Source organism: Saccoglossus kowalevskii, chromosome 19, assembly GCF_978046115.1.
Source record: "Saccoglossus kowalevskii chromosome 19, keSacKowa6.1, whole genome shotgun sequence".
NCBI classification, from domain to species: Eukaryota; Metazoa; Hemichordata; class Enteropneusta; family Harrimaniidae; genus Saccoglossus; species Saccoglossus kowalevskii.
In genome coordinates this window covers 25407461-25434183 of record NC_140659.1, presented here as the reverse complement: position 1 = coordinate 25434183, position 26723 = coordinate 25407461, and the positions used below count along the sequence as shown (strand labels likewise).

Sequence of the window (26723 nt, the reverse complement as noted above, 5' to 3'; positions counted from 1 at the left end):
TCTGATGTGAACACAGGAGTAGCAATATCTTACCTCTGCCATAACAGGCCTATTGCAGCACTACCACCAATATCTGATGTGAACACATGAGTAGCAATATCTTACCTCTGCCATAACAGGCCTATTGCAGCACTACCACAAATATCTGATGTGAACACAGGAGTAGCAATATCTTACCTCTGCCATAACAGGCCTATTGCAGCACTACCACCAATATCTGATGTGAACACATGAGTAGCAATATCTTACCTCTGCCATAACAGGCCTACTGCAGCACTACCACCAATATCTGATGTGAACACAGGAGTAGCAATATCTTACCTCTGCCATAACAGGCCTACTGCAGCACTACCACCAATACCTGATGTGAACACAGGAGTAGCAATATCTTACCTCTGCCATAACAGGCCTATTGCAGCACTACCACCAATATCTGATGTGAACACATGAGTAGCAATATCTTACCTCTGCCATAACAGGCCTATTGCAGCACTACCACCAATATCTGATGTGAACACATGAGTAGCAATATCTTACCTCTGCCATAATAGACCTATTGTAGCACTACCACCAATATCTGATGTAAACACACAAGTAGCAATATCTTACCTCTGCCATAACATGTCTACTGCAGCACTACCACCAATATCTGATGTGAACACAGGAGTAGCAATATCTTACCTCTGCCATAACAGGCCTATTGCAGCACTACCACCAATATCTGATGTGAACACATGAGTAGCAATATCTTACCTCTGCCATAACAGGCCTATTGCAGCACTACCACCAATATCTGATGTGAACACATGAGTAGCAATATCTTACCTCTGCCATAATAGACCTATTGTAGCACTACCACCAATATCTGATGTAAACACACAAGTAGCAATATCTTACCTCTGCCATAACAGGCCTATTGCAGCACTACCACCAATATCTGATGTGAACACATGAGTAGCAATATCTTACCTCTGCCATAACAGGCCTACTGCAGCACTACCACCAATACCTGATGTGAACACAGGAGTAGCAATATCTTACCTCTGCCATAACAGGCCTATTGCAGCACTACCACCAATATCTGATGTGAACACAGGAGTAGCAATATCTTACCTCTGCCATAACAGGCCTATTGCAGCACTACCACCAATATCTGATGTGAACACATGAGTAGCAATATCTTACCTCTGCCATAACAGGCCTACTGCAGCACTACCACCAATACCTGATGTGAACACAGGAGTAGCAATATCTTACCTCTGCCATAACAGGCCTATTGCAGCACTACCACCAATATCTGATGTGAACACATGAGTAGCAATATCTTACCTCTGCCATAACAGGCCTATTGCAGCACTACCACCAATATCTGATGTGAACACATAAGTAGCAATATCTTACCTCTGCCATAATAGACCTATTGTAGCACTACCACCAATATCTGATGTAAACACACAAGTAGCAATATCTTACCTCTGCCATAACAGGTCTACTGCAGCAGTACCACCAATATCTGATGTAAACACACAAGTAGCAATATCTTACCTCTGCCATAACAGGTCTACTGCAGCACTACCTCCAATACCTGATGTAAACACACAAGTAGCAATATCTTACCTCTGCCATAACAGGTCTACTGCAGCACTACCACCAATATCTGATGTAAACACACAAGTAGCAATATCTTACCTCTGCCATAACAGGTCTACTGCAGCACTACCACCAATATCTGATGTAAACACACAAGTAGCAATATCTTACCTCTGCCATAACAGGTCTACTGCAGCAGTACCACAAATATCTGATGTGAACACACAAGTAGCAATATCTTACCTCTGCCATAACAGGCCTACTGCAGCACTACCACCAATATCTGATGTGAACACAGGAGTAGCAATATCTTACCTCTGCCATAACAGGTCTACTGCAGCAGTACCACCAATACCTGATGTGAACACATGAGTAGCAATATCTTACCTCTGCCATAACAGGTCTACTGCAGCACTACCACCAATACCTGATGTGAACACATGAGTAGCAATATCTTACCTCTGCCATAACAGGTCTACTGCAGCACTACCACCAATACCTGATGTGAACACATGAGTAGCAATATCTTACCTCTGCCATAACAGGTCTACTGCAGCACTACCACCAATACCTGATGTGAACACATGAGTAGCAATATCTTACCTCTGCCATAACAGGCCTACTGCAGCAGTAACACCAATATCTGATGTGAACACAGGAGTAGCAATATCTTACCTCTGCCATAACAGGTCTACTGCAGCACTACCACCAATATCTGATGTTAACACACAAGTAGCAATATCTTACCTCTGCCATAACAGGTCTACTGCAGCAGTACCACCAATACCTGATGTGAACACATGAGTAGCAATATCTTACCTCTGCCATAACAGGTCTACTGCAGCACTACCACCAATATCTGATGTGAACACATGAGTAGCAATATCTTACCTCTGCCATAACAGGTCTACTGCAGCACTACCACCAATATCTGATGTGAACACATGAGTAGCAATATCTTACCTCTGCCATAACAGGCCTACTGCAGCACTACCACCAATACCTGATGTGAACACACAAGTAGCAATATCTTACCTCTGCCATAACAGGTCTACTGCAGCACTACCACCAATATCTGATGTGAACACAGGAGTAGCAATATCTTACCTCTGCCATAACAGGTCTACTGCAGCACTACCACCAATACCTGATGTGAACACATGAGTAGCAATATCTTACCTCTGCCATAACAGGTCTACTGCAGCACTACCACCAATATCTGATGTGAACACATGAGTAGCAATATCTTACCTCTGCCATAACAGGTCTACTGCAGCACTACCACCAATATCTGATGTGAACACATGAGTAGCAATATCTTACCTCTGCCATAACAGGTCTACTGCAGCACTACCACCAATACCTGATGTGAACACATGAGTAGCAATATCTTACCTCTGCCATAACAGGTCTACTGCAGCACTACCACCAATACCTGATGTGAACACATGAGTAGCAATATCTTACCTCTGCCATAACAGGCCTACTGCAGCAGTAACACCAATATCTGATGTGAACACAGGAGTAGCAATATCTTACCTCTGCCATAACAGGTCTACTGCAGCACTACCACCAATATCTGATGTTAACACACAAGTAGCAATATCTTACCTCTGCCATAACAGGTCTACTGCAGCAGTACCACCAATACCTGATGTGAACACATGAGTAGCAATATCTTACCTCTGCCATAACAGGTCTACTGCAGCACTACCACCAATATCTGATGTGAACACATGAGTAGCAATATCTTACCTCTGCCATAACAGGTCTACTGCAGCACTACCACCAATATCTGATGTGAACACATGAGTAGCAATATCTTACCTCTGCCATAACAGGCCTACTGCAGCACTACCACCAATACCTGATGTGAACACACAAGTAGCAATATCTTACCTCTGCCATAACAGGTCTACTGCAGCACTACCACCAATATCTGATGTGAACACATGAGTAGCAATATCTTACCTCTGCCATAACAGGTCTACTGCAGCACTACCACCAATACCTGATGTGAACACATGAGTAGCAATATCTTACCTCTGCCATAACAGGTCTACTGCAGCACTACCACCAATATCTGATGTGAACACATGAGTAGCAATATCTTACCTCTGCCATAACAGGTCTACTGCAGCACTACCACCAATATCTGATGTGAACACATGAGTAGCAATATCTTACCTCTGCCATAACAGGTCTACTGCAGCACTACCACCAATATCTGATGTGAACACATGAGTAGCAATATCTTACCTCTGCCATAACAGGTCTACTGCAGCAGTACCACCAATACCTGATGTGAACACATGAGTAGCAATATCTTACCTCTGCCATAACAGGTCTACTGCAGCACTACCACCAATATCTGATGTGAACACATGAGTAGCAATATCTTACCTCTGCCATAACAGGTCTACTGCAGCACTACCACCAATATCTGATGTGAACACATGAGTAGCAATATCTTACCTCTGCCATAACAGGTCTACTGCAGCACTACCACCAATATCTGATGTTAACACACAAGTAGCAACATCTTACCTCTGCCATAACAGGTCTACTGCAGCAGTACCACCAATACCTGATGTGAACACATGAGTAGCAATATCTTACCTCTGCCATAACAGGTCTACTGCAGCACTACCACCAATATCTGATGTGAACACATGAGTAGCAATATCTTACCTCTGCCATAACAGGTCTACTGCAGCACTACCACCAATATCTGATGTGAACACATGAGTAGCAATATCTTACCTCTGCCATAACAGGTCTACTGCAGCAGTACCACCAATACCTGATGTGAACACATGAGTAGCAATATCTTACCTCTGCCATAACAGGTCTACTGCAGCACTACCACCAATATCTGATGTTAACACACAAGTAGCAATATCTTACCTCTGCCATAACAGGTCTACTGCAGCACTACCACCAATACCTGATGTGAACACATGAGTAGCAATATCTTACCTCTGCCATAACAGGCCTACTGCAGCACTACCACCAATATCTGATGTGAACACATAAGTAGCAATATCTTACCTCTGCCATAACAGGCCTACTGCAGCACTACCACCAATATCTGATGTGAACACATAAGTAGCAATATCTTACCTCTGCCATAACAGGTCTACTGCAGCACTACCACCAATATCTGATGTGAACACATGAGTAGCAATATCTTACCTCTGCCATAACAGGCCTACTGCAGCACTACCACCAATACCTGATGTGAACACATGAGTAGCAATATCTTACCTCTGCCATAACAGGCCTACTGCAGCACTACCACCAATACCTGATGTGAACACATGAGTAGCAATATCTTACCTCTGCCATAACAGGCCTACTGCAGCACTACCACCAATACCTGATGTTAACACACAAGTAGCAATATCTTACCTCTGCCATAACAGGTCTACTGCAGCAGTACCACCAATATCTGATGTGAACACATGAGTAGCAATATCTTACCTCTGCCATAACAGGTCTACTGCAGCACTACCTCCAATACCTGATGTGAACACATGAGTAGCAATATCTTACCTCTGCCATAACAGGTCTACTGCAGCACTACCTCCAATACCTGATGTGAACACAGGAGTAGCAATATCTTACCTCTGCCATAACAGGTCTACTGCAGCACTACCTCCAATACCTGATGTGAACACATGAGTAGCAATATCTTACCTCTGCCATAACAGGTCTACTGCAGCACTACCACCAATACCTGATGTGAACACATGAGTAGCAATATCTTACCTCTGCCATAACAGGTCTACTGCAGCACTACCACCAATATCTGATGTGAACACATGAGTAGCAATATCTTACCTCTGCCATAACAGACCTACTGCAGCACTACCACCAATATCTGATGTGAACACATGAGTAGCAATATCTTACCTCTGCCATAACAGGCCTACTGCAGCACTACCACCAATACCTGATGTGAACACATGAGTAGCAATATCTTACCTCTGCCATAACAGGTCTACTGCAGCACTACCACCAATATCTGATGTGAACACATGAGTAGCAATATCTTACCTCTGCCATAACAGGCCTACTGCAGCACTACCACCAATACCTGATGTGAACACATGAGTAGCAATATCTTACCTCTGCCATAACAGGTCTACTGCAGCACTACCACCAATACCTGATGTGAACACATGAGTAGCAATATCTTACCTCTGCCATAACAGGTCTACTGCAGCACTACCACCAATATCTGATGTGAACACATGAGTAGCAATATCTTACCTCTGCCATAACAGACCTACTGCAGCACTACCACCAATATCTGATGTGAACACATGAGTAGCAATATCTTACCTCTGCCATAACAGGCCTACTGCAGCACTACCACCAATATCTGATGTGAACACATGAGTAGCAATATCTTACCTCTGCCATAACAGGTCTACTGCAGCACTACCACCAATATCTGATGTGAACACATGAGTAGCAATATCTTACCTCTGCCATAACAGACCTACTGCAGCACTACCACCAATATCTGATGTGAACACATGAGTAGCAATATCTTACCTCTGCCATAACAGGTCTACTGCAGCACTACCACCAATATCTGATGTGAACACATGAGTAGCAATATCTTACCTCTGCCATAACAGACCTACTGCAGCACTACCACCAATACCTAATGTGAACACATGAGTAGCAATATCTTACCTCTGCCATAACAGACCTACTGCAGCACTACCACCAACAGCTGATGCTAGCACATAATAGTACTTAGGTATTTGTTGGTAATTTGAGGTATATCTCCTCTGTATTACTGGCAGTATTTGAAATGTTCTCTTCAAAGTTGAACGGAACATCTTGAAATCAAAATCTGTAAATGAAAAATAACAAATAATTAACTGCTTGATATCTATATGTTTATAGAATTGCTAAATGCGTACTAGTATTTAGTTTTAAATGTTAGACCAGGGAACATCAGTGTAATGCATTTGTTAATGAATATTTACAATGGGTGTATTGTGAGAAATGCTGTTTTACATCAATTAGATAAAGTTGTGTTGATGAGACTGGGGAAAAAATGTACATCCATATAGAAAATATTGAAATTTGTTCTGGCTGCACATGCTTGGACTGACAATTAGTATTTCACACAATTTCACACAATTTATGAAACAACAAACAAAATGGTGTCGCCCATTAATTAACCAAAAACAACACCATTTTCAAATTCTTAGGGTATATAGATTTTTTTCATTTTTCTATGAGCTCTCTTTGAAAGCGGAAACTCGGTCTTAGCGATAAAATATTTACAAATGTTTTTAAATTGGGAATACTAAAAACAAATTGACCAATTACGAACCTTAGTAAATGATAATATATCCATATAGAACTTCACATTGGATTTAATTGTGAGGGTCTTTCAGGATAAATGTTATATGAATATTTATATATATCCATTTACAAATTCACGCCTTCATGAAACCCGGTGTACATTTATTCTTATCGTCTTCCTAGAGGCTTTATGGTACTGGACGTTATACAGTCAGATGTGATAACACTACGCATCATATGCATAGTTGTCCCACAATTATAATTGTTTTGCAACTAAGTTCAGTTTTTAATTAAAGCACAATCGGACAGTCAAGTTGAATTGTTCACAAGTGTCTCGCTCACTGGACTGGCTTTCAGGACGTATTTTGCAAAATAATTTACATGCGCAGTTACAAAAAATACTGACAAACAGTTTATGTGATAATATAGTCTTCATACTACATTACAAAATATAAAAACATGACTTACCGATATATCTGTACCGTTTTTCTCGAGATAGATCAACAAGACATACCCAACCCCACTACATTTTGTTGACACCCGTAACGCATTTTTTACAGTTGCAGAATGCATCTTCGTTATAGTTTTTTAACATTGTGTCAAATTATATTATTTCAATGCAACAAATATCTTGTATCGCACTGTCAATCGACGTAGTAAATATAATTATATTATTTTAATTAGAATGTTGGAAGGATATAATTTATTGATGAAGACTATTTTTGAATCTCGATCTATCAATTTCAATAATTTCACTCACTACATTCATTTGGCGATCGAAAATGGCGTCGTCTGGTTGGTTTCGTTTGTTTGCTGTTAGCCGTAGATTTGTCGTAAATTGTCCACCCGGGGTCCTGCGCTCCAAACAAATTACTGTGAGTACCACACTGTTTCTTTTTGCATTACAAGAACAAGGAATCGCCAGTTACGAAATTGTGTGTTGTCATTTAGTGCATTTCTGCTTTTAAGTAGAAAATGAATGCGAGATCTAACCGGCTCTGTTTGCAATGCAAATTCATTTAATAGGACAAATTTCACAAACTTTTTCACTCCAAACCACTGTTAGAGTTACAAGCATATTCGTAGCTGCTGTTTTCCGTTAAACGTGTTTAAAAAATGTGACATGTTTTTTTTTGGCTTGATTATGTTGCATTGAAAAGAACTTTGTTGCATTTCATAAACCAAAATAGATATGTAATTCATTCTATAAGGTTGTAATAAAGAATTATCTTATCTTACTGGATGGCTTCGTGTTTTTCGTTTCATTGTAAGTCGCCCTTTATGTCACGCTGCGAGAACCATCGGATGTCTTCATGGTGGGTGGGGTCTGAAAACAAACAGGTTCTGTTTATGTTTTACAGCACAGTTTACTGATGAACCAATGACGCCGTGTACTTAAAAGCAAAGTGTGTCTACACTGTTATAAAATAGTTGATTTAATACGGAGGGTTTAGCGGAAGCCGATCATTTCTACGTAATACATTTACAACAATTCGCGACCGCACTGTGGTTAATTGAATTAATTGCCACTTTAAAAAAATAATACAATAGTTGTAGCAACCAACACTTCACAATAAACATTAGGTGTTTATACGCTGCAAATATCTTGCCTACAAAAACAAATAACATGGAAATTATTTTCACCTATACTGTAATATTTAGACAGCAAAATATTATTTAAAATTATGCTAATTTTCATGTTGCTTGTTGTGAAAAGAAAATTGAACAAATAATGCATTAGAATGTATTCAATTCATTCATTTACTTCATGAAAATGTTTTGTTTGTTAAGTATGTGTAAATATGCAAATAATTAGCCTAAAATAGCACAGTGTAAAAACATGCCCATATAATTTGTGTTATGTATATCATATGTATGTATGTATGTATTGTTATGTATACTATTGCAATGGAATATGTATGGATATCTGTGTATGAAGGATTACAGATATATTGTAGATAGTGTTGCTTGTGATACAGTCTGACAGAAGTGTCTAAATATTTGTTGCTATAAATGTACTGTCTGTATGTTAGATAAGTATTGTTTGTATAGTTAATAATATCTTCATTTGTTTGATGAGCAATATACTGGTAATCTGACTTGAGATACAGTAACCTAGAGCTTCCTGATAAAAATGGCAGGCTGTCAAAGATATAATTTTTATGCTAAATAATTTATTTTTTTTAGAGAAAATGCAGAATTATGAAAAAATTGTTTTGACTATATTAATGTTAAAGGGAGGCAGTCGTCGCGCCGCGTCCTGTTCGATATGGAACTAATAGCGACGTACACAACGCGTGTAAAATACATTGTTTATTTACATGAAATTCGAACACGCGCTGCACGACGACCACCGCACTTTAAAATTTAATAATACATTGAAATGTGTTCATCTGCTTCCATTGTAACCAAATACACTAGAGAACAAATGTAGCTTTACATTGCTGGAGTATTGTATTTTCTACTGTATTGCGTTACTTGTGCTATCACCAGCTGTCTTCAGCATAGAGCATGAAGTGGTATTATATCTTGTGCCTCTTGCAGTGTATATTGTATTTGTATCTTGCATGTCTGAGCTGCTGATAGCTCCTGAATATGTTCTACTAACAGTATGTCAGTCTGCTAAGTGTTTGGAATAGCCAAGGACAAGTATCCTTATAAATGCTTCTATCTCTCATTCCCAGCAACCCTGGTAACAGTGCTGCAACAATATTTAAAGTTTCAGAATCTTGTGTTCTTTTGCATGTATATTTGAATTCTAACCAACATGTTAGCAAGCGAAATGCAAAATATAAATAAATACCAGTACCTCATATTCTGTATTAAGCAAATTTTATTTTCTTTTGCAAATTATTCGCCAAAAAGACATATTTGTTCTCTGCCCACGTAAATAACAGAGGTATATTTTCAAAACAAGTCATATTTTACTAATCCAGCATACAATAAATTCAATTCTTGGTTTATGCGCACTTCTATTGGAAATGCACTTAAGCAGGTACAGTGTCTCTAGGGGTGCTAGGAAGATTACAGATTTCATCAAAATTGTTTAATTTGCTTCCTATTTGTCACTGCATCTACTGAGTTGTGTAACATCTGTTGTGCATATTTATATACAGCTATGTAGGTTACATGTGTTCTTGTTTATTAATTGTCTAACTCTTACACTGTTATGTGTATTCTGAAATTAATTGTTACGTTCTTTTGCCTAATATTAATTTATCATTTCAACATTTATTTATATTTTTGTTCATTTAATTGATGTCTTTACACTGGGGTTTACACACTTGTTAACAATTAGGTGAGAGTTTAAACATGCAGTCAATTTGCTAATGTACCCTCACCTTTTTAACTAGTAATTTTAAATTGTTATTCGGTCATACCTTTTGAACCTTGCATAGATAAACTATTAAAAACATACTGCCTGAATATAACATATTGACAAATCTGTTTATGTTTTTTTTTTTTTTTTGCTGGTAGGGATGGCAGTGCTGTGAAGGTTGGCAGGCAGTATCAGCTTATTGTTCCCTACCAAAAGACAGTAAGTAATTGACTTATATAAACACTGTCAGTATCATTATTAACTTACCTATGGTTTGCTGTATTTCTCTGAAATTCCCTGATAAACATGTATATAATGAACTGAAGTCTATTACCATGTTTCCGTAGTAATGGTTTAAAATGAAACCTGATTCCCGATGTATCGATGTTACTAGTATGTATTTGTTACCTGTGTTAAACATGTAAAGTACATCAACACATGATAGTGACTTTTCATACTAATATGCTTTTTGTTTTATTGATTTTTTTTATTTTGCCCACAGCTTGTATTTCAATATATCATAAATAAAATGTATTGTCGATACCTTATAATACAGGCTGATATTGATAACATACCATTTTAGCAGCTACATTATTTTGTGATTTGAGGATATTGCCAAAAGTTAAATTTTATACTATGCAGTTGTCTGTCAGTTCTTTTGCACAACTTTTTACATACCAGATTTTCCTTAATTCTTCTGTATAACTCAATTTTAAACTAGCATCGGCCTACGATGTACATTCAGTGTTTTACCCAAGGCTGTCCCTAAATTTATTTACCTTGATTCATTATCTAGACATTATGTTTAATTGCTACCAAAATGAAATAACAAGCATTTTTATCTCTGCATGTACATGTATAGTGACACACTGATATTTTCGTACTACTGTTGTAGCATCTATAGACCAGTCATTCAAATTCCTTGCAAAATATAAAAATAGATAATACCTTTGGGAAATTTAGCCAGGATTATTGTGATTATGTGGTTTACTGTAACAAATCTGCTGTCTTGTTTGAATTTTATTTATGATGCACAAGACTGTACATGCATCCTAAATTAGATTTGATTATACAATGTACTATCGTAAACGCATTCATTTTTCACTGGGTTTTATTATTTTTGCTGAGAAGTAAAGCTTACTTAAATCTTTGTGAACATGTAAAATTATGATAGCACTAATTGTTTCACTGGCAAATCCCAGTGAATATGCTATATCAAAATTGTGGAATTAAAAGATTTTATACCTGTGAAAATTAAAACTTTTACAGTGTGGAATTTAATTGTGCAGCTATGTCTATATTTATCATACTATAGTGTGTGTAGAGCTTTTTCTCTGAAACCTCAGAAGTCTTGTTGATCAGTGATAAATCCTTCAATATAAAGATTACATTGACAAGCTGGGTTTTCTGTTTGTCCATTAAAGTGCCTGTCAAATGCTTGCTTCCCTGATGTCAGATGTCATCATTTCAATCAATCAATCTTTATTCATTACTGGGCTGCGACCCATCATACAATATTTAAAAATACATAGGTAGAGGTGTTTTTACAGAAAAAAAGTAACACAACTACAAATTACAACTCCACAAAAAAAGTAAAAAAAAAATATTGATAAATCAATTTACATGTAAAGAATGTCATCATACTTTATATCTGAGAACAAAATGAATATTTTAATTAAAAAAATGAGTTTCAAAGTTGTTGTCAAAGTAAGTGACTAACATTCATTTATTGCATTTCACAACAAGGCTCCTCATTAGTCCTCATTTTTTTACAAGTACTTCCTGGTGACAAGCAGACATTGCTGCATTGACATGATAGTGGGACTGAGACACTGTTCTGGAAAACGCTTTAAAGTTTTTAAATAATCTAAAATAAACTTCCAATTTTTATTTTAAATTAACCAACCTGTGATGACAAATATTATGCTGTATTATTAGTACAGTAAATACTTGTATAATAATTTTGCGACCGGTCATCCTGACTTACAATGGTAAATTTTGAGTTCGCTTTCTTATCAATAGATGTAAATCAATGTGAAAATCATCTATGGCAAGAAAAATAGAAGAATAAAGTGTGTCGCACAATTCAATGTTTGATTCAGGCTGCACAATACAAATTTTCTGATAATGATCACCATGTGATCACTGGTACCTCCATGCAGGTATATGACACATGCATTCATCAGACATGCCATTTTGACAGTAAAAACTTGCTTATTGGTACCGTATATAAATGCATTCAATGACCTGATATGTGAATGCATGTTTTTCATTAGTCAATGGCTTGACTCACATTTGTTGCATAAGATTGCAAGTTTCTTTTCTGAAATTAAATTATTAATTTGATGCAACTAACCTTGTGAGCAGAAAGTGCAAACCTTGTTCTTAAATTAGAGTTGTTTTTGTTCATATTGTCTAATATTAAAAAACACATAAATTCAAGGCAATTTGTACGAGATATTACTAGACTTTATTGTTGTAATCGATTCTCAATTTCGCTCGGCAAGGTGAGTGAGTGAGTGCAGTATAGTACAGCTGATAATATTTTGAGCCCAAGAAATGACAGGCATTTAATAAATCAACTCCACCATTCGCATTGATATTAACCTAATTCTGACATCAAAATGATCAAAGAACTACTCAGCAGGCACTCAACAGTTATCTTTTTTTCTTCAGAGATTGTAGATGTGGTATGAATGAACGATACCTCATCAGCTATTTTTGTTAAATTTTCTGCATTCTAATGATTTCGCTACCTGAGTGTAAAAATGAACATATTCTGGTGAAAATAATTTACATTTTAAAGAAGAAAAATTATAAAAAATCACTGTGACTGTCACATTTTATTCTACATTGTCAAAAAAAAATTGTATGGAGTATCTCTTTTATTATCTCACAGTAATCATTTGAATGTTCACTATTCAATTCCTTTTCTTAGCAATCAAGTGACCACAATGATTTTTAAGTAGCATTAATTATGAGCTTTCATAATATATATATATTTACAATGATTCTCCAGAGTTTTACTTCCTGAAAACCTCAAATACATTCTGAAGCTCAAGATAGATCTAACAACTTTATGTTGGAATAAATTTAATCAATAAGGAAAATACCTCCATCAAGTAATGAACAAGACTGCTTTTAATTTTGTGCTGCAATGTATTTGGTTACACTGAATACACTGATAGCATTGTTAATCATTCACAGAATGATTTAATGGTCAATTCATTATGTAAGCAAGTGAAACAAACTAGAAGCTAGTGCACAGTAGTGAATATAATGCTGTTAAAGTCAATACATTTGGTTTGGAACCATGATAAGTTATTACCCATAATTAGAAATCATAAATCAAGATTTAAGTAATACTACAGATTTATGATGTCATAGATCAAATATTCTATTTGTTATACAAGCACACCTCCTATAGGTTGTGTAAATCAACAGTATATTGCTTCATTGATATGACTTTTTAGCTCCGCTGTCGACTTTGTCGAGCGGAGCTTATCATATGAATATTTTTGTCATTTTTGGTAAAAAGTGATATTTTCAACTTGTTAAAAAGCACAAGTCCAATTGCTTTGATATTACATAGGTACTACATGTGGACCCCTCTCTGATTTGTTCATTTTGTAATGATATCTTTAATTCTCTAATTTTGGTGAATATTTTTGTAATTTTTGGTAAAAAGTGATATTTTTGACTTCTTGTTAAAAAGCACAAGTTCAATTGCTTTGATATTACATATATAGGTACTACACGTGGACCTCTCTCAGATTTGTTCATTTTGTAATGATATCTTTAATTCTCTAATTTTGGTGAATATTTTTGTAATTTTTGATAAAAAGTGATATTTTCAACTTCTTGTTGAAAACCGCAAGTCTGATTGCTTTTATATTACATATATAGGTACTACATGTGGACCTCTTTCAGATTTGTTAATTTCGTGGTGATATCTTAAATTACTTAATTGTGATGATTATTTTTGTCATTTTTGGTGAAAAGTGATATTTTTGAATTCTTGTTGAAAACGGCAAGTCCCGTTGCTTTGATACTATACATATTGTTCATTTTCTAATGATATCTACTGTTCTTTAATTGAAATGTGCATTGCTAACGGCAGAGCTGTCTCAGCCGACAGGCTGCTTGTTTTACCATACCACCCCTGTCATTTATATAAAGCATGTGCTACTACAGTAATAGACCAAATACAGTATTAGCCTCCATAATTAGGTCCATTGTTATATAACAAAAATGACAAAAATAAAATTAATGATGTTCCAATCGGTAATTCACTCTATTCTAAAATTACAAAGAACCCCAGGATTAATTGGCAGATTTATAGAAGGCTAATTGTGTACATACTTGAAGCTATTATTTTGTGTCATCTGAATGACATAACTGTCAAGGGAGGAATGATTGCAGTCATGCATGTAGCACTGGTAATATATCATGACAGACAGCTGACGCAGTAGGTATAATTGACAGTATTGTGTGTGTATGCATGTAGCAGAAATATGTGAATAATGGTGATGCATTCATTATTTAATCTATTACAATTTATGCATAATATAGCATTTCAAAACAGTCCTTATTATAAAAATATGAGTACTGTATTTGCCTTGAAATAGTGCATGTTCTTATTATTACCTAAATTACAGAGATGTTTCTATGGTAATAGTAATATTTTAATGATTCTGTGTATAACAAATGTATTTTGGGGTTTATATGCACTACTTTTGGTGACACGCTTCTAATATCGAGAGCAATTATGGTATTGAATAACAATATAAATAAAAATATTTAAAAATTTGGAAAAGCTAAATATTAGCTATATATATTATCAAAACAGATTCTGAAAAATTCATGATTATTTTATGGTGACATTGCTGATTTCATTCTACTTCTATTGATCTGTGGTAGATTAATATGAACATTTTTAGAGATACTAGGATTGATATCAGTAAATTTGTTCATTTTTCGTTGTACATAACCATACATATTGGTATATACTGGTACCCCAGTGTGATCAGAAATATTCTATCAGGAATTAATGCAGAAACATGAGTAATAAGACTGTTTTGGAAAAATCATTTTTTTTAAACTATTGCTTGGTGACTTCACAATTCTTTTTCAATTTTTTGGACCATAGTAGTGTGGATGGCTGATCCATATTTTTGTATGTATTGAATATATTTAGTATATTTAATTTTCAATTTAATCCAAACCTACTTAATACAACATATAAAGTAATGGTATAGGTTAAAGATACACACTCACAACATTTATTTTTGTACCGCTTAAAATGTAAAGAGAGTGTACACATTCATTTCTCATCAATAAGAAAAACAATTATTCTTTAAGATAAGTTATAAATGACGAGCTTTCATATATCAATTTGCAAATATTTCTACTATGATGCTGCTAACCAGTAAATGGCATGTTTACATGTACAAGTAACCCTTTACTGTTCAAGGTTAGGCAGAGGTATTTAAACAGCTCTCAGAGTTGGTAAAAGGAATGAAAACTTTTATTTGGCCCACTTTTAAAAAATACAAAATATCAAAATCATCAGTATGCATCATCAATCAGTAATTACACACTCACAGTTAAATGCATTAAATCTAAAAAAAAAAAATTTTTAGTCATTAATCAAACAAAATTTTTGGAATTGAATACTGTAAAATGACTAATTTTCACTGGGTTTAAATTTCACTGATTTACCATTTCAGGCATATTCAGTGGGTTTTAAATTCATGGTTTCGTCATTTAGATAATGTGTTCTATGTTAAATTTTACATATTCACTGTGTTTTAATTTAGCGCATTTTTCCAGTCAGCGAAATAAGCTAAATTAAAACCCAGTGAATAATTACCCCCTTTACAGTATTTAGGTTGTGGCAAAATAGATGCTATCTACATTATCAGTGCATGTGCTCACTACTAAGTATATTTATTCTCTGTTAGCTGAAATCCCCTGAGGTTAAATTCATTTTTCCCCAGGAGTAATTCAAGATAACTCTCATCATGTGAAGCTGCACAGCTATATGCAGTTACATGTAAATAATCTTTAAACCATATGAGCAGCTGCTTTTCTGAAAATGCTGATATTTAAGATTGAAGCACCATCATTTTTTAAACAGTTAGCTTTAAAAATGTCAATATGTAAACCAACTCAAGGTTCATGATCAAAACTTACCATATCAATGTACTTTAGCAGACATAGAAGATGAAATGCATCTCCTCATCAAATGCCCAAAATATCACACACTGCGAATGGATATATTCTCAAATATACAGTTTCCTGATGAAACAAAAACTGACCAACAGAAATTTACATACTTAATGAAAAATTCTAACACAAATGTAATCAAACTTGTTGGAGAATTTATACACAGCTCGTTCTTAATGAGAAACAAAAACACTAAAATCTATCATTTATTATTTGCTATAGTTATTTTGTTATTTTGTTTTTTAATATCTTACTTTTGTTGCTATAAACTGATGGAAACACTGTATTTCTAAGGATGCAATAAATTATCTTTATTATTATCATTAAATGCAAACACATCACTCAAAAAATAAATTTATATTCTATCCTACAAGCTTAGGTTTTTTAAACTAGTGACTATAGACACTTCAAGATAGCTTCATATAATTGTATAGTGAGTTTTGCCATTACAGTTTTATAAAGTTTGGTTTGACACACTGCATCTAAAATTAATTGTGCTACTTTGTAATTCATTTTAAGAATTGTCTTTTTCCTGAATTAACCAGCATTGTAATATAGTACCTCTGGAGAATGTAGGTCATCTCACTCAAAGTGTTCTATCAACAAGAATTAGTGTGTATTTTGGGGGCAAAATCAAACACTTTTGCTATTGCTTGTACAGTTACTGAGGTCTATTGAGCATGCAAAAATACAGTTAAGGCAGAATACTTTATTCAGCTAAGAAGTAAACGTATATTCTGTAGAAGCACATCTACGTGTATGATATATTGTACACTGGATCATTCTCATTATGTATTGTTTATTTACAATACAGAACCCTCATATAGTACTTGTTGAGTAATAAAGTTATAATTTAAAACATGTCTTCTTTTCACCATAGGCTCTTTCACAATTGTGACCAAAGCGCATGTGCTACTAATAAAGTAAATACAATACTCACTGATAATGTATGAATTTATTTATTTTCTAAAAAACTTAAATATTTGAAATATTTTTATCTTTGTTGGTTACCACAGTGACAGTATTTCACCATATCTAGAAACTGACTTAGGCAAGGATTTTTTATCAATAAATATCACTTGAAATAATTTGCTATTCTACTTTTGTGAGATATCCTCAGTATGACCGTCATTGTATTTTATTTTTGCAAATGTATGTGAGTTTCTGATGATCATATAAATTAATGAATGATCTTATAGTATGAATTAATTAAACTAAACATTATCATCAATATTGACAATAAAACTATTCTGACTAGCGATATTTTACTTGTTTAAGGTAGAGTCTGAAAAATGACATCTTGTTTGCTTCCATGGCAACAGTCTTGGGTGATTCCATTCTCAATTGTGGATATTCTAGTTATGTGCTCTAAATATAAAAATATAAACACTGCTTCTCGCAATACCACACTTTATCTGTGATATTAGATGTGAATAACCAATTATGTATATAAGTTACTTTTTGGAATTTAGAATATATAAAAAGATATTGAAAAAATATATATTTAGCTTTTACTAAGATTTATGCAGGTATATTAGGTACAATGTATCCATCCAAGAAAAATACATTTGACCTTGTCAAACCTTGTACAAACATACAAAAATAAAAGCCATTATTTATATGTCTAGCACCTAACAATTAGCCATACCAGCATTTGTGGCAAAATCTATCTGTACTCGTTCCAACATTAAAATTTTTCTTTATATGAGGTAAACTACATCACCAAAATTGACCACTTCTGGCATTGAAACACTATCCTTGGGGGGATGGACCTACGTCACAGAATGTTCTTTGTTGCTAAGACGCACACCACTCTACCATGTATTTCTATGGGCTCTGCGTGAGCTGCTGTGGAACGCCGGTCGAAGAGCCAGTGAAAACAGCAAAAGTCAATGAAATAGTACAAACGCAACTTTGAATTAATCCTAAGCAACAAAATTTATATATGTTGTACATGTAGGGGAAATTGTGTTACACTTTTCAGGAGAGTCTCAACAACTATTCCAAAGTACATTTTTTTGAGAGTTATTTGCCTTTGTTTTCACCGTGATGGTTGGCAGTGAAAATACCTGGATGTCTGCCCCAAGGATATCATGAAGTAAAAATAGAGTCCTGTTACTAAACACAAATGTTTGTTTATAGCAGATTTTTAGCTGTTATCTCCAAATTCTAAATAAGTTGAATGTAAAATATAGAAAAAAAGAATATTCCCTGGTTTTTTATTTTCACTGAATCATTCCTTCAGCGAAAATTAATTACAGTATGCTTATTTAGTCTTATAAAGTGGCATTTATAATACATGCTGCCCAATTCCATTTTATAATTTAATAGAAATGCTAACCTAACTGTATGCACCTGGAGAAGAATTCATGTACTGATTGCTATGCTTGGTTCATCATGGTTTTATTCCATCCTACAGCTGTTAAATTTGTAAAAAAGTCTATTAGTATTTTGTAAGGCTAAGTTGACCCAAATTAGATGCAAAATTGAGCATTACACTGACATTAGCCTGCTTTGCCATTAGCTCTGGTTCACCGTCATGCATTAAACAAGTCTGATATAAAGATTATCCTTTCTGTTGGCTGCATTATTTTCATCATCTCTACTGGAGGGTTGAATAAATCACACACAGCTGAGCATTAAAAAAAAAAATTTCAGCTGTTAGTTCGACTCTTATAATAAAGTTAATTCGACTGTATTTGGTCCAACAAATTGGCTAAATTGTGTTATACTGGTAAATATGACATAAAATTCTGCCTGGAAATTCATTCGCATAGAGTGTCTATAGGATATGCAGATTATGACATCCACCTGGTATTTTTTATAGATTTTATTTTTCATTCTGTTCGTCTGTTTTTCCAGTTTAAAAAATGAGAGCTGGCTGGAGCCTTCATCCCTTGTCTATTTCTTACACTAGATACCAGCCCCATTAAATATTATGTATTTATTTATTTATTTTAGACAAAAAATGTGTGTTTATCTTGATAATAGACATATGCCTTTAAAGTTTCTTACAATTAATATTGATAACAACAATTCACAATTTTGATGATTTTTTTCGTGACACAAAATAATATTACTGCAATTTTAAGTTTAGTTTGTAAAAATAATTTTGTAAGCATACATTGTACTATTTTAAACCATGTTTATTAGTTCGATATAAATGTGTGACATTTAAAGTGTCTTGTTACTACAATTAATATTTCTAATATAAATTCACAATTTTGATGATTAATTTGTGCAACACAAATTTATATACCTTATGTCAATTTTAAGTTTAATTTTCAGTGTATTTTTTTTTTTAATTTTCAGATGCTAGCTGTACTTATCAAAATGGTTTACCAGTTTTATTTGTACCATTACCATCCAGGCAAGAACTATGCCAATTCACATTGAAACCATTCTCCCAGTCAGTGGGTGATTTATTACACCAGTTAACGCAAGAAGATGGTGGAATTGAAAGAGCTGTCATTTATAACAAAGGTAATTATTATATTAAGTTGAGTTCATTGATTATTCAATTTATCAGTGCTTGTCTTATACTGCATTTGCTACATCAATAATTCATTGCAGATGATGGTAAAAACCATGCATATGCATAAATCATTATAAATTATTACCACTGTACAGTGTTTAAGAGAATATGCTGTATTTATCCAAATGGCACTCACTCATTGGCTAACAGAACATCACGTGATGGTGGGAGCTGCCATGTTGCGTAATCATGGACAGTAGACCCCAGAACAAGCATACATTCAACAAGCCTTGTCATGATACGATTGTCTTTTCCTTTCATTCAATCAAATATCAACGAATATAAAAAGCTAAGCTAAAAAAATTCACAATTCAAAAAAATGCACAATTATATTCTGTTCAAATGTACTTTTTATCACACAGTGCTCAAATTGTATGTATAATGTATTTTACATTTAAATGTGCTTACTTGCATATTTAATTTTTTTTCAGATGATGTTAAAGTTGCCAAAGCAACTGGTATTGATATATTGATGAAAGACAGTTTTAAATTAGTCCTAAATGATACCAGTTATGATGTAACACCTCCTACGCAAGGTTTGTAGTAGTTTTACCATCAACAAATGTTTGTACAGTCAAACCTGTGGATAGCGATCAACCAAGGGACTTCCAGAAGCAGTCTTTATATGGAAATTTGATTATTTTTTATGGATTGCCAACTCGTATATTTGACATTTGTTCAGAGAATAATGAGATGATACTGTTGCAATAAAAATACATTTATTTGAGTTGATCAAAATTAAATCAATTTGATGCGGGAAACTAAAAATTTTATAAACAGAATGCAAATTAGTATTTTTGTCTCTAAACAAAAATAAACCTGCAAAAATATTGATGGAAGGATGGTTACTTAATAACAGGTGGTCTTTATACACAGGTTGCTCATACATTATGCCTCAGGACTGCCTAAAAATGCTACATGTTGGCAGGTGGTCTTTATACACAGGTTGCTCATACATTATGCCTCAGGACTGCCTAAAAATGCTACATGTTGGCAGGTGGTCTTTATACACAGGTTGCTCATACATTATGCCTCAGGACTGCCTAAAAATGCTACATGTTGGCAGGTGGTCTTTATACACAGGTTGCTCATACATTATGCCTCAGGACTGCCTAAAAATGCTACATGTAGGCAGGTGGTCTTTATACACAGGTTGCTCATACATTATGCCTCAGGACTGCCTAAAAATGCTACATGTTGGCAGGTGGTCTTTATACACAGGTTGCTCATACATTATGCCTCAGGACTGCCTAAAAATGCTACATGTTGGCAGGTGGTCTTTATACACAGGTTGCTCATACATTATGCCTCAGGACTGCCTAAAAATGCTACATGTTGGCAGGTGGTCTTTATACACAGGTTGCTCATACATTATGCCTCAGGACTGCCTAAAAATGCTACATGTTGGCAGGTGGTCTTTATACACAGGTTGCTCATACATTATGCCTCAGGACTGCCTAAAAATGCTACATGTTGGCAGGTGGTCTTTATACACAGGTTGCTCATACATTATGCCTCAGGACTGCCTAAAAATGCTACATGTAGGCAGGTGGTCTTTATATTGTAATTGAGTTTTTTACTAACACAGGTTTGACTGAATATACAATCTATCTACTGCCTCAGAGATCACATTAACATACAAATATGCAACAATGTGACTATTACAAAACATTTGTAATTGTATGTTAACGCACTGAAATGTGCACTCTTTGTTTCCCACTCCATTGATAGTCAGCTAGCTCACTTCCACCCTTGATTATGTAACTCGTATTTACTTTATAGATCATTCCCTAGTTTGTGCTATTTTAGTTAGTATCCCATGAACCATCATGTGTTTACATTTTGCCATCTTAGCCAATCACGTTAGTGCATCCACGGCGTCCCTTAGTCTTGGCTACTCTCATCGCATCATTCAGACGTACTAATAAGACAAGTTGGTGAATACTTATACAAAATATTTGAAATCAGAAATATCAATAACTGACATTTTACTTTTACTTTAATTTTATATGTATTGTACTTTATTACTAACATTTTATTGCTGTTCAACCAATGGAAATTATTTCTAAGGATGCAATAAATTCATTATTATTATTATTCAGTTCCTGCTTTCATACAGTGAGCATCGTTCAAGTTACCTCCCACCCTCCCATCATTACAGTCTGCTTCATCATTTTGTATTTTTTTTTTCCTCTGTGCTTATTTCATGTTTTGGTTATTTATTAATAAATACAGCTAGGGGGGGGGGGGGGATTGTCACACAGGGAATCCATACTCTGTTTGGGCAACACGTCGCACTTGCCCCGAGATGAGTTGAAAGTTACAACTCGCCGCGGGACATAGGCCTCAATGACGCCTACACACAGCGTACCCTTAGGTGGCGCCCTCACTCAAGTATCACGTCGTCCTTGCCATGATGTTGGTCAAAGGCGACCAATATCATGGAATAGACGGCTAAGACGCTTGTACGCTGAGGCTCTTGATCCCCCTACTTTTTCTCGCATATCAGTCTCTTGTGTCATTTCTAGTGTGTTAATTGGTGTTGTAACATGGCTGGGCCATTCGATATATTATATAAACAATTAGAATTTCATCTATGTGATACATGTAGGTCATCATGGCTGACAAGGGAACCCCAGAAAAACGCTTCAGATTGGATCAAATTGCAACTTGTAAGATTAATTTGCACAATCTCTGGTTTTCACACAAATTTACTACAACTTTGCCACAGAACCAGAGATTTTGCAAATTTATTCTTGAAAGGAATTTTATTTTTCAAAACATTTATTTAATTCTTTTATTTTGTGTCAAGGTGATAATCATATGGTAACAAAATAAATGCATCGATTGTTCATGTTTATATTCCAACGACATGGATCAACCCGAGAATGCATTTGTTTGGATTCTAGCATGACCTTTGCTGTTTGTCGTTAATGTGCTCTTATCTAAATAAGATTGTTTTTTTTTTTAAATAACAGAAGTTGTTGACAGTGAAGATGCTGAAAAGCTATCTGATGTCAAAGTACTTATACAAAAGCTTTACACCACACTGAATGTGGAGCAACATCAGTTAATGCATGAAAAAGACTTGTTAAAAAAATTAGAACGTCTGAAAGCAGAACTTCAACCCTTAGAGCAGGTAAGGGAAGATAATAGACTATTTTCTGTTCACTAAGAGATCCCATGTTATGCATGCAATCAAATGTAAAAAAAAAGAAAAGGTCATGGCATTGTAGTGGCATCAAAACATTGAGTGGGATTCGACAAGTGTTTTTTTGGGTATTTCCACACTCAATAATGTGCTTATACACATATGATTGACATTTTGACCAAGTGAGTCTATTCCAATGCCATATATCTCTCTGAAAGATCAACATTTCAAAATTGAACTGTAAAAAAAAATAAAATTCATGTTTAAGATCAAATCATTTGACAGACTATTGATCTGTGCCTTTCATGCATTAAGCTAAAGCAAGAATTCTCAGTAAAGAGAAAATCACCTAATTTTAACAAATAATTATTATAATTTAAAATTGGGATCTGATCAATTTCTTCTCCACTGTTAGCAGTGTGGTAGCTTTACTACAATTATCAGGAGTTCTATACTATGTTTATGTAATTGTGATGATACTGCTATATAAGGGAATGCATGACATGTATACAAATATGAAAAAGCCTACTAACTCGCCTGGACGTCATTTGGTGTGTAACACTGATTGAGCCTTGGAATCCCCTTCCCATTTTGACACCTGAGCAATTTGGATGGTTTACAAATAATGCACATCTGTTGCAGTATTTTTTGCAATTTTATTCAGAAATTCAGATACATGTATGGGAGAAAAATAAAGAGTCTACGAAAATATGAATAATTTATGAAGATAACACTAGGGTGAAACTAAGCTGTAACATGACAAGGGTCTGCTTTCCTTTTTTCAAAGTGTTCGACTCCTGGATTCCATAATTAAGTCACTGCATATTATGAATAATTGATAGCAATAAATACCCCTCAGAGCAGACCAGGCATAGTAATTTTGCATTAGATCAAGTTTTAAAAGAAAAAAAAAAATGATCATAAAATTACCATGGCTGGGCCAGACTTCTCTTCAGTGTTGTACATGTACCAAATAATTTTATTCGTCTTTATTTTTTATTCAGATAAAACAAGATATTGACTCAAAAGCTGTGAAGCGTACAAACATATTGATGTGGGGAGGTCTTGGTTATATGGCATTACAATTTGGTTTCCTAGCACGTTTAACCTGGTGGGAATATTCTTGGGATATCATGGAACCTGTGACTTATTTTGTAAGCTATGGTACAGCTATTGCAATGTATGCATATTATGTACTAACAAAAGAGGTATGTCAACAAATAAAATTGAAAGATATTTGTATGTTGTTCCCCAGAAATACTATACAAAATCACTAATTTTATGAAAAGTTTGTTATCTACAATACATAACTTAAACTGTTATTATAATAAAAATTAACTGCCTGAAATGACAATTCTACTGGCCGAAAGTGAATCAACTTCAATTCGACCCCCCCCCACTTCGCACACATGGCAGTTTTGCTACCAAGGTACTTCAAGAACCTCAGATAGGTCTATTGAGTATAAAGCTGTTGATACATTTTTTGTGATGTGATATGTTTATGAAATCTAATGTATTCATGGGCAAGTTACTGTAAAATATTTTATTTTAGTTGGATTTAATTTTCACTGTATCAACTTTTTTAGTGCAAAATATAGGAAAAAAGTTATATTCGCTGGATTTTATTTTCACTGAATTATTCATTCGGCGAAAATAACGAAAATTAATTAAAAGTATTCCACAGTACTTGTTTCTCTACTCATGAGACTTCTTTCTTGTAACATTGTCATATTTTGGTGCCTGCTGCAAAGCTCACTCACCAGATATGTTAGAAATATGAGAATTATGGTTTTACACTCAAGAGATAAAATAATCAGATCATCATGTTTGTTATAGGAATACATTTACCCCATTATGAGAGATAGACAGTACCTGTTCACTTTCCATAAATTTGCACAGAAAAGGCAATTAGATGTTGGCAAATACAACGTCTTGAAAGATGAAATAGCCAAGGTAAGTGTACATTGATAGTATACAGGTTATAAAAAAGTTATAACAACCGGAAATGCCATCAAAAAATATTTGTGCGAGTGTGATTATTTGCATTTAGTGACATGATTCTATTTTAGTCAATGTAAACTGTTCGAATGTCACATAAATCTGACATACATTTTCCAATTAAGAAAGACGTTTGAAAACATCCATACAATGTTTTACAAATAGACGATTTCTATTGTTTTAGCTGCAAGATGTATGTTAAAGTTTAATTTCCCTATCACACAGGTGGAATATGACATCGAAAGACTCCAGGATCCACTCCAGTTGAACCTTCCTCTCCAGCAAAAGCAGTCAAAAAAGATTTTTCTTCCTGAACTTCCAGATAATGAGAAATCATCATAAAGTTTCTTTAGAACTATTATTATTATTATTACAAATTCCAAATAAATTGTACATTGCTTGTCTTAGTAAAACATTATTCTTCTGGAATATAGTTTTGAAGGGGGTTATGTTCTTTAATTACCACTTTTTGCGAAATGTGCAAACCTTGATTTTTAATAGCATTGTGCTAAAACTAGATTTCTTTATTATGGCCCTGTTAAAAAACTAAAGAAAAAATAAGACATAAATTGGGACTAATAAACATGGCAAGTGGTTGTAGGACTTGAAATGCATGAATATGAATAATGTGATTCTATATTGAGAGTAAAGTGACATACAATAGGCAATTGTTTCATATGTTGCTGTATACTAGCACCGTAACTACAGATAATAACACAGAGTTGCTGGTACAAGCCATTATCACCATTTTTTCAGGCTTTTTGTTCTCCTGAGTGCTTGACTTTCCAACAACAAAATATGAAAATTCAGATCTCTGATAATTTTTGAATTAAAGTGCCATAATTGCATAGCATGATGTCAGGCACTTTAATCCACCAAGTTACCAACAAAATAGTACTTTTACAAATTGATTTTCATATGCTCAGTATCAACAATTTGCATTACCCACACATTGAGAACTTTGCACATTTTACATAAGGGCTTTTTTTCTTTGTGTTAACATTTTGTCCCTTTTGAAAATTTTAAAATGTGTCGTCATGGCTATTCATTTGTATTTATTCCTGGTATAATACACTGAGAATAAATGCAGATATTAATAAATTAAAAAAAGAAAATTAGTATTAAAGTGTTGAGTCTGGGATATTCACAGAACTGCTAAATTACTTGTTACATTTGTATCTGAATTATATATCGTTACATGAGGGCACAATTTAGATATGCTCATTTAATGAAAGTGTATAGAGCAGAAAAATACAAATACTGTCTAGTCACACTTGTTCAGATTTGGAGCATGAATCAGTGGTTAAAATTTTACGTACGAAGATTTTTAGTTTATATAACTCTCTATAGAATGTTTTAATTATCAAATTAGAAAAAATACTTGTTATGTCTACCTCATGTAAAAACAGTATACTGTCACCTCGTTATAATGAACTTTTGGGGGACATACAATTAAGGTAGAAGCCTACTCATAAATTAAAATACCCAGAATTTATTCATTTTGCAATAAACTGAACTCCAAGGCAATATAAGGATATTGACCAAAAAAAAGTTGGGGGTCACCAGTCTTT

At 34.6% G+C, this 26723-nt stretch overlaps 2 protein-coding genes across 2 annotated transcripts in view; one reads left to right on the top strand and one right to left on the bottom strand.

The window, feature by feature from the left end:
- The window catches only part of LOC102807663 (calcium uptake protein 1, mitochondrial-like), a 37251-nt gene extending 29767 nt beyond the window's left edge, over positions 1 to 7484 (bottom strand). Inside the window, exons 1-2 of the mRNA XM_085493834.1 lie at positions 7390 to 7484; positions 6298 to 6460 (exon numbers count right to left, since the gene is read on the bottom strand). Of these exons, the coding sequence (XP_085349960.1) occupies positions 6298 to 6446 (149 nt within the window). The 5' untranslated portion in view covers positions 6447 to 6460; positions 7390 to 7484. The remainder of the gene's footprint in view (positions 1 to 6297; positions 6461 to 7389) is intronic.
- Positions 7485 to 7678: 194 nt separating this feature from the next.
- Positions 7679 to 25644, top strand: LOC100374182 (calcium uniporter protein, mitochondrial-like). Its single transcript, XM_002738024.4, has 8 exons — positions 7679 to 7796; positions 10399 to 10459; positions 19781 to 19951; positions 20435 to 20539; positions 22982 to 23142; positions 24159 to 24362; positions 24991 to 25107; positions 25378 to 25644. Exons 1-8 carry the CDS (start codon positions 7704 to 7706, stop codon positions 25492 to 25494), a joined length of 1029 nt encoding a protein of 342 aa, XP_002738070.1. The 5' UTR covers positions 7679 to 7703; the 3' UTR covers positions 25495 to 25644.
- Positions 25645 to 26723: the final 1079 nt, after the last annotated feature.

What these genes read in the sequence shown, in the direction of transcription:
- LOC100374182 (XM_002738024.4), top strand. Translation starts at nt 7,704, where the DNA reads ATGGCGTCGTCTGGTTGGTTTCGTTTGTTTGCTGTTAGCCGTAGATTT. An exon ending in AACTTCAACCCTTAGAGCAG is followed by an intron (nt 23,143 to 24,158) that starts GTAAGGGAAGAT and finishes TTTTTTATTCAG; the next exon opens with ATAAAACAAGATATTGACTC. An exon ending in ATTATGTACTAACAAAAGAG is followed by an intron (nt 24,363 to 24,990) that starts GTATGTCAACAA and finishes TGTTTGTTATAG; the next exon opens with GAATACATTTACCCCATTAT.